Here is a 10,277-nt window from a genome sequence, read left to right as displayed (position 1 = left end):
CTTCAAAAAACTTCCAAAAACCTATTTAAACTGCTGCTTTGCATGTAAAAATGGTTAGCAGCTTGACAGAAGCATTGGGGGCGTGTCCAGTGAAACTGAGACCTCAAGGGGCGTGTCTCACTTGCACTGCACGCTCCTGGCTTCGCGCTGACTGCACTCCTGGGCGGCGTGACGTCATACGCTGCCCGGGATTCTTCTTCTGGAAACACCAATTCCAGGTGTCCCTGGAGCTGATCGGCAGTAGCGCGGGGTAAGTGCAGAAACGGGGCTGCAAGCCCCGTTCACCAATTTCTGGCCCATCATCTGCAAATCTCTCTGATGCAGCAGTAGAGGTCCTGCTGAAACAGGTCAGGGCTCACAAGTGGAAGAAGAGTCACAAGGCAATGACTGCAACAAGCCTGGAGAGAGATTTGAGAACACGTACAGTGCAGAAAAAAGTTCAACAACCTTATCTGGTTAGCCAAGGTATGACTCACTTCTTGCTCTCATTTTTTCTTACAATGAAATGAGGCTGTCACCGGAAACCCTGGTCAGAGCCCTATCCAGGTGGCCAAGTTAAAATCAATCACATTCTGTCTGTCTCGCTCCCTTTCTCTCTCTCTCTCTCTCTCTCTCTCTCTCTCACCTTTATGGTTCTCATTCCCTTTCTCTTGTTGTCATCTGTCTCTTTGCTTATCTCCCAACTCTCTCCCTCTTTGGCCAGTGCCTGTGGAAATATACCCCAACAAAAGTCACCAATTTCAGGAAAGGAGGAGAGAAGGTTGGAACAAAATTAAAATTCAGATGTTAAGACAAGTAATTTTTTCCCACACACTGGGGATTTGATTTGTCAGTTAAAATAATAACCATTTCAACTAGTAGGTTAATATGAAACATAATTTATTTAAGTATTCAAAACAAAAAGAAATTCCCACGCACTATAACTTAGGCAATAAATATACAAGAGCAATGCTGGCTGTTAGAACAACTCTACATCTCTGGCTGAACTTAGAATTCTGCCATTGTGTTAGTTACCATAAGTACTGCAGCCTGTCAGAGGAACGCAAATATATTAGGATCCAACAATACTGAATAGAATGCATATAAAAATAATTAAACTTTCATGTTAATCCTGAAATACAATAAATTATTCTCAGATAACGTCAAACTGAACAATTACCTTTTGTATACACAAGTATACTCTTGACAAACATACAGAACAAGCAAGATTGTTGCTTCCATAGACCATTCTCCCCCATCATAGACTCTGTTTTGTGTAATAACACATTTGTGACAAGTTCAGGAATCTTACACTGTAGTACAATACACGTTTCAAAACAATGAAAACTGTTTTCAAGTAGGTTGCATTCAAAATAGTACAAGTGTGATTTCTGTACAGACTGTGTCATGTTGCGTTTCCAAAACAACTTTATCAGTACTTTTCAGTTGAAAAAGAATCAACAAATAGTGGTCATATGTTGTCGTACTGTAAGATGTGCGATTCAATGTTTTAATCATGAATATATCTAGGAAACAATGGTATGCCTACAGTTTATTTTTTAATTCATTCTCAGGAAGGTGGTGGTGAATCGCCTTCTTATTGAACCGCTGCAGTCTGTGTGGTGAATGTACTCCCACAGTGCTGTGAGGGAGAGAGTGCCAGGATTTTGACCAAGTAATTATGAATGAACGGTGATATATGTTCAGTTTGGGATGGTGTGTGACTAGGAGGGGAACTTGGAGGTGATGGTATTTCCATGCACCTGCTGTCATTGTCCTTTTAGGTGGTACTGCTTGGAATGCAACAGTGCCACGCATTTGACTATTTATTCACACCTGTACTACAGTAAGTGCAAAGCAGTGACTCAGATTCCTGAAGCTACAACATACATCTACAGTTTAATGACACCACATGAATACAAAAGAAAAATAACTAAGTGTAAACATCTCAGCATTGGTATTTTGACAGTGTACACTTATATATATTATATATGGTAGATAAATTGTAAACAAATGTCTAATATTGAACCCTACTTGAAAATAAAACTTGAGTGTTGAATTTATTTCATATTACTCAGAGCACAAACTTGTTCGTATCCCCTGATATCAATAAGAACAGTTCTCGGCCCAATTCCAGTGCATATAATTGTGACGGGCACAGAAAAGAAGTTTGCAACACAAAAAAAAAAGTTTACTACTATTTATAAATACTACTGGAAAGAAATTGAAATATTCTACCCTTATCTTTTGCTTAAATGGTGCCTTCATTCTCAGGGGGTTAAAGTGCTGCTTTTGGTCAAATTTATTTGCAATAACTATCGCTGACAAGAAGAATTTGGACCTTTTTTGCATTAGCTGACAAGTATTTCGACGTTATTATCAAATAATCAATAACTTTGTGTTGACAGTCCAGGTAGACTAAGCATGTGAGCGCTGTGGGTCAGAGGTCAAAAGCATGTGTGTTTTGCCCTTTGGCTGGCTTCTGGCCTGTGTGTGTTTCAGTAAATCCAAGTATATCTTTGACTTGAGGAACCTGGGGTAAGAGTCCTTCTGCATCAAGGTATAGATCTTGCTCTGTGCCTCATCAAAGCAAGAGGAAGTTGGTTCTAGAATATTCTTTCTGGTCTTTTCCCTGATCTGGGATTCCAAGTTCACCTAAAAGTTCAAATAGGAAAAGTCTGTCAATACAACAGCACTAATTCTACTTTGTTAGGCAGAACTGAGAAGTAGAACACGGTATTTTTACTGGCAAGTTCTGATACTGTCTTTTATTATAATTCAAAAATTATCTTTGCGATAGTGACATCATAATAAAAATAATTTCAATAGGTATATTATTGTTAAACAATAAAGATAGTTGGCAATAAAACCGACATCAAACATTAATGAACATAGTCACTTATTCATCTTTAAACATGATTTTAATAGAATTACCTTAATGGTAGTTCAATGGCTGATATTTTGGGGGAGAGAATAGAAGTCTGAGTAGCACAATGGGCTATCACAGTATCCTGCCATCTCCAGGACCTGCATTGAAACCATTGGACAAAATGGCCCTCTTTGTGAATGTATGTCTGTCTGTCTCTTGTTCACTCTGTGACCAGGTGTAAGGTACGCAATTAGTTTGGGCCACCTCAACACGAAACTGCACACAAATTGGCACTAAACTGGCAGTCTTACTCAGGCAGCCCATAAAAATGTCTGGCACCAAAAAAAAAAAAATTCTCCTCATCTTGTCTTAAAATGTTCAAGGCCAACACAGGGCTTGAGCACATAATCTAGGCTGACACCTCAATGCCATATTGAGGGAGTGCTGCACCATTGAAAGTGATGCTTTTGGAAGAAATGTTAAAGTGAGGCCCCATCTGTCTGTTCAGATGGATGTAAAAGATCCCATGGCACTATTTGATGAAGAGCAGGGGCGTTTTCCTGGTGTCCTGGCCAATATTCTACCCTCAACCAGTATCACAAAACAAGTAATCTGGTTATTTATCTAATTTTCCTGTTTATGGGACCTTGCTGTGTGCAAATTGGTTGCCACGTTTTTCTATATTACGACAGTGACTATACTTCAACAGTAATTACTTGGTTATGAACTGCTTTGAGACTTCCGGAGGATGTGAAAAGTGCTATACAAATGCAAGTTTTCATTTTTTCTTTCTCCATTCTGAAACACATACTGGGGAAAGGGGGGTGGAATTGGTCCCCATTGCACCTATATTACGGAGACAAGGCCCAAGGCACAATTTGAAGGGAGCCTTGAGCTTCCATCTTCGGGCGTATGTTTTGAACGCGCTGCTAGTTTCACACCTGTTCCCAGCGATAACCCAATGTCTAGGAACATATGAACATCAGGAACAGGAGTAGGCCATTCAGCCCAGGTACATAACTGATCTGTACCTTAACTCCATTGGCCCCTACTTTGATCCATATCCCTTGAAACCCTTACCCAACAAAAATGTCTCCCCCATTGAATTACATTTTCCTCCATGATTGCAGACTTACTTCTGTGGGAGCCTCGACTGCGATGTATTCATCATAAATCTTCTTTGCCTTGGAGGCCAGCTTTGCAGGTGACTTGTGTTTTCTGTATTCCTCACACGCCAACCAGAACTTGATGTTTTCCTCACTGTACTCGGACTGCAGAAATTCAGTGAATTCTACCAGGCCATCTGGGGGGAAAGAAAATGAGAAGCCTCGTGTTTTAGCAGAAACTAATAGACAATTTACCAGCAGCTAACAGACAATTAGAGTGTAGAAACTACTGACGGCAGTGTTAGCACACAAATGCTTCATGCATTTGCATCAAATTCCTCCTCCCTTTATTTTGATGGAGGTGTTAACACCTCAGTTAAGATAGCAGGGAGAGAGCAATTTGATACGTTGATATCAACCCCAACAGTAATTTCTACCCTCAAGTGACGATTTAAGAAACCCAAAGGGGTAGATCTTGACAGTGCGATAGTGTAAAGCGGGTGATAGCGAGTCGGCCACCCGTTCTACATCTCTCCCCATTTTTATTTCCATTGAAGTCAATAGAAACAAAAATGAGAGATGTAGAACACTCCACCGACTCGCTATTGCCTGTTTTACACTATCGCACAAAGTCAAGATCAATCCCGACATGTCAGTTTTGCATTTGTTTGTTCCAATCAATTAATAACACACAATTGAGATGCAGGATGCCGGATTTCCACTGACAGCCCATTGTGCAATGCAACAATTAAAACGAGCAAGCTCCTTTGTCTCGTGCCCTCGGTTGGAAAGGATCACAAACCATAATAAAATGGCACTTCTCATTCTTCGCACTTTTGCTATTGCCGCCCCATCACAAATAAATGCCATCGCCTTTATCTATTTACTGCCAGCCACAGCATGCAATCGGCTCAAGCGTACAAGGCCGATTTGAAACTGAAACAGAAAAAAAAATATGGCGATGCTAAATTGTAAAGCAGCTCTCTAAATAGCAAGCCTCTGGAACGTGACCGTTTATTCACATTCACTTCCAACTTCAGTTGTTTCGAATGGTTGAGCAGAGGTAATAAGAAAGCACATCAGGCCCCTGTCGCTCATTTACACTTGAGCATGCTCCTTTAAACAACTGTCCCAACAAACGGTGCATTGTACACATGAACAAATCTGTTCATAGATTCTGTCGGAGAAGGAATTGGTGGTAGGTGACCCTTGCAGTGACCATGCATCTGAATAGATTGCTGGGAATCAAAGCAGGCTGTCTGTGAGTGACAGCAAAACTCCAGGAGGCCAGTTAGCCAGATGCGAAGTAACATCCACCATATGGCCCTTGATGATTGGGACAGCTGACAACACAAACAAGCACCCTGCCTGTAGGCCCCCAGAGCCGACTCCTTACACGTACATCAAGCCTGGAGCATGGGAAGGTCTGTCATTGGCACAGGGCTGTGCGGGGCTCCCTGGTGACTGGACTATACAACTTGGGCTGTCATATGAAACACTGCTTCCTGTCTCTCGCAGTCAGTGAGCCCATGCCTTTGCTTTGTTTGAAGCGACAGCTGGAACTTGTCATGAGATGAACTAACATTGCACCATGGTATCATACTGTAGGAAAATAGAAGTAACCCAGTTTTTTTCCGAGTAATCTTATTTTTTTTTGGTCTGGGCAGAGAGAAAAGACTAAAGAACTCTCCCACCAATGATGACGTCACATGTGAGTTACAGAGTTTTGCTATTTGCATCATCCAATGCAAACAATAATAAAAAAGAAAATAACTGCAGAGAGATACCTCAATAACCCCAGTGAGATAACTCTATCCCCAATGAGGTACATCAATAACCACAGTGAGATAACTCAATAACCCCAGTGAGGTAGATCAATAACCCCATTGAGGGACTTCAATAACCCCAGTGAGATACCTCAATAACCCCAGTGAGATAGCTAAATAACCCCAGAGAGATACCTCAATAACCCCAGTGAGGTACATCAATCACCCCAGTGAGATACCTCAATAATCCCAGTGAGATACCTCAATAACCCCAGTGAGCTACCTCAATAACCCCAGTGAGGTACCTCAAGAACCCAAGTGAGATACCGCAAGAACCCCAGTGAGGTACCTCAATAACCCCAGTCAGACACCTCAATAACCCCAGTGAGATACCTCAATAACCCCAGTGAGATACCTCAATAAACCCAGTGAGGTACCTCAATAACCCCAGTGAGGTACATCAATAACTCCAGTGAGTTACATCAATCACCCCAGTGAGGTACATCAATAACTCCAGTGAGTTACATCAATCACCCCAGTGAGATACCTCAATAACCCCAGTGAGATACATCAATAACCCCAGTGAGGTAAATCAATAACCCCAGTGAGTAACATCAATAACGCCAGAGAGATACCTCAATAATCCCAGTGAGATACCTCAATAACCCCAGTGAGCTACATCAATAACCCCAGTCAGACACCTCAATAACCCCAGTGAGATACTTCAATAACCTCAGTGAGAAACCTCAATAACCCCAGTGAGATACCTCAATAAACCCAGTGAGATACCTCAATAACCCCAGTGAGATACATCAATAACCCCAGTGAGATAACTCAATGACCCCAGTGAGGTATCTCAATAACCCAAGTGAGATACCTCAATAAACCCAGTTAGGTACATCAATAACCCCAGTGAGATGCCCCAATAACCCCAGTGAGATACCTCAATAACCCCAGTGAGATACCTAAATTACCCCAGTGAGGTACCTAAATAACCCCAGTGAGATACATCAATAACCCCAGTGAGACACCTCAATAACCCCAGTGAGGTACATCAATAACCCCAGTGAGATACATCAATAACCCCAGTGAGGTACCTCAATAACCCCAGTGAGGTACATCAATAACCCCAGTGAGATACCTCAATAACCCTAGTGAGATACCTCTAACTCCAGTGAGATACCTCAATAACCCCAGTGAGATATTTCAACAACCCCAGTGAGATACCTAAATTACCCCAGTGAGGTACCTAAATAACCCCAGTGAGATACATCAATAACCCCAGTGAGACACCTCAATAACCCCAGTGAGGTACATCAATAACCCCAGTGAGGTACCTCAATATCCCCAGTGAGATAAATCATAAATGCAGTGAGGTACCTCAATAACCCCAGTGAGGTACATCAATAACCCCAGTGAGATACCTCAATAACCCTAGTGAGATACCTCTAACTCCAGTGAGATACCTCAATAACCCCAGTGAGATATTTCAACAACCCCAGTGAGATACCTCAATAACCTCAGTGAGATACCTCAATAACCCCAGTGAGATACTTCAATAAACCCAGTGAGATACCTCAATAACCCCAGTTAGGTGCATCAATAACCCCAGTGAGATGCTCCAATAACCCCAGTGAGATACCTCAATAACCCTGGTGAGATACATCAATAACCACAGTGAGATACCTCAATAACCCCAGTGAGATACCTCAATAACCCCAGTGAGATACCTCAATAACCCCAGTGAGATACCTCAATAACCCCAGTGAGATACATCAATAACCCCAGTGAGATACCTCAATAGCCCCAGCAAGATACCTCAATAAACCCAGCGAGATACATCAATAACCCCAGCGAGATACCTCAATAACCCCAGTGAGATACATCAATTAACCCAGTAAGGTACCTCAATAATCCCAGTGAGATACCTCAATAACCCCAGTGAGGCACATCAATAAATCCAGTGAGTTTTCTCAATAACCCCAGTGAGGTACCTCAATAACCCCAGTGAGGTACATCAATAACCCCAGTCAGACACCTCAATAACCCCAGTGAGATACTTCAATAACCTCAGTGAGAAACCTCAATAACCCCAGTGAGATACCTCAATAAACCCAGTGAGATACCTCAATAACCCCAGTGAGATACATCAATAACCCCAGTGAGATAACTCAATGACCCCAGTGAGGTATCTCAATAACCCAAGTGAGATACCTCAATAAACCCAGTTAGGTACATCAATAACCCCAGTGAGATGCCCCAATAACCCCAGTGAGATACCTCAATAACCCCAGTGAGATACCTAAATTACCCCAGTGAGGTACCTAAATAACCCCAGTGAGATACATCAATAACCCCAGTGAGACACCTCAATAACCCCAGTGAGGTACATCAATAACCCCAGTGAGATACCTCAATAACCCCAGTGAGGTACCTCAATATCCCCAGTGAGATAAATCATAAATGCAGTGAGGTACCTCAATAACCCCAGTGAGGTACATCAATAACCCCAGTGAGATACCTCAATAACCCTAGTGAGATACCTCTAACTCCAGTGAGATACCTCAATAACCCCAGTGAGATATTTCAACAACCCCAGTGAGATACCTAAATTACCCCAGTGAGGTACCTAAATAACCCCAGTGAGATACATCAATAACCCCAGTGAGACACCTCAATAACCCCAGTGAGGTACATCAATAACCCCAGTGAGGTACCTCAATATCCCCAGTGAGATAAATCATAAATGCAGTGAGGTACCTCAATAACCCCAGTGAGGTACATCAATAACCCCAGTGAGATACCTCAATAACCCTAGTGAGATACCTCTAACTCCAGTGAGATACCTCAATAACCCCAGTGAGATATTTCAACAACCCCAGTGAGATACCTCAATAACCTCAGTGAGATACCTCAATAACCCCAGTGAGATACTTCAATAAACCCAGTGAGATACCTCAATAACCCCAGTTAGGTGCATCAATAACCCCAGTGAGATGCTCCAATAACCCCAGTGAGATACCTCAATAACCCTGGTGAGATACATCAATAACCACAGTGAGATACCTCAATAACCCCAGTGAGATACCTCAATAACCCCAGTGAGATACCTCAATAACCCCAGTGAGATACCTCAATAACCCCAGTGAGATACATCAATAACCCCAGTGAGATACCTCAATAGCCCCAGCAAGATACCTCAATAAACCCAGCGAGATACATCAATAACCCCAGTGAGATACCTCAATAACCCCAGTGAGATACATCAATTAACCCAGTAAGGTACCTCAATAATCCCAGTGAGATACCTCAATAACCCCAGTGAGGCACATCAATAAATCCAGTGAGTTTTCTCAATAACCCCAGTGAGGTACCTCAATAACCCCAGTGAGGTACATCAATAACCCCAGTGAGGTACATCAATAACCCCAGTGAGATACATCAATAACCCCAGTGAGATACATCAATAACCCCAGTGAGGTAACTAAATAACCCCAGTGAGATACCTCAATAAACCCAGTTAGGTACATTAATAACCACAGTGAGATGCCCCAATAACCCCAGTGAGAAACCTCAATAACCCCAGTGAGATAACTCAATAACCCCAGTGAGATAACTCAATAACCCCAGTGAGATACCTCAATAACCCCAGTGAGATACCTCAATAAACCCAGTGAGATACCTCAATAACTACAGTGAGATACATCAATAAGCCCAGTGAGATACATCAATAACCCCAGTGAGATACGTCAATAACCCCAGTGAGATAACTCGATAACCCCATTGAGATAACTCGATAACCACAGTGAGATAACTCAATGACCCCAGTGAGGTACTTCAGTATCCCCAGTGAGATAAATCATAAACCCAGTGAGATACCTCAATAACTCCAGTGAGTTACCTCAATAACCCCAGTGAGATACCTCAATAAATCCAGTGAGATACCTCAATAACCCCAGTGAGATGCCCCAATAACCCCAGTGAGATACCTCAATAACCCCAGCGAGGTACAACAATAACCCCAGTGAGATACCTCAATAACCCCAGTGAGATACCTCAATAAACCCAGTGAGATACATCAATAAACCAGGGGAGATACCTCAATAACCCCAGTGAGATACATCAATAACCCCGATGAGATACCTCAATAACCCCAGTGAGTTTTCTCAATAATCCCAGTGAGGTACATCAATAACCCTAGTGAGGCACATCAACAACTCCAGTGAGTTTTCTCAATAACCCCAGTGAGGTAGCTCAATAACCCCAGTGAGATACCTCAATAACCCCAGTGAGGTACCTCAATAACCCCAGTGAGGTACATCAATAACCACAGTGAGATACCTCAATAACCTCAGTGAGGTACCTCAATAACCCCAGTAAGACAGCTCAATAACCCCAGTGAGATACCTAAATAACCCCAGTGAGGTACCTCAATAACCCCAGTGAGATACCTCAATCACCCCAGTGAGGTACATCAATAACCCCAGTTAGATACGTCAATAACCGCAGTCAGACACCCCAATAACCCCAATGAGATACCTCAATAACCCCAGTGAG

At 42.4% G+C, this 10,277-nt stretch overlaps 1 protein-coding gene across 1 annotated transcript in view; it reads right to left on the bottom strand.

Annotated features, from left to right (window-relative positions):
• Positions 1-862: 862 nt before the first annotated feature.
• LOC147121783 (regulator of G protein signaling 4-like) overlaps positions 863-10,277 on the bottom strand; it is a 36,407-nt gene continuing 26,992 nt past the window's right edge. The window contains exons 4-5 of the mRNA XM_085982291.1: positions 3,985-4,151; positions 863-2,634 (exon numbers count right to left, since the gene is read on the bottom strand). Of these exons, the coding sequence (XP_085838417.1) occupies positions 2,398-2,634; positions 3,985-4,151 (404 nt within the window). The 3' untranslated portion in view covers positions 863-2,397. The remainder of the gene's footprint in view (positions 2,635-3,984; positions 4,152-10,277) is intronic.

Source organism: Somniosus microcephalus, chromosome 3, assembly GCF_052327205.1.
Source record: "Somniosus microcephalus isolate GS21.2 chromosome 3, FLI_Smic_1.0, whole genome shotgun sequence".
NCBI classification, from domain to species: Eukaryota; Metazoa; Chordata; class Chondrichthyes; order Squaliformes; family Somniosidae; genus Somniosus; species Somniosus microcephalus.
This window is presented reverse-complemented; position numbering and strand designations above follow the sequence as displayed.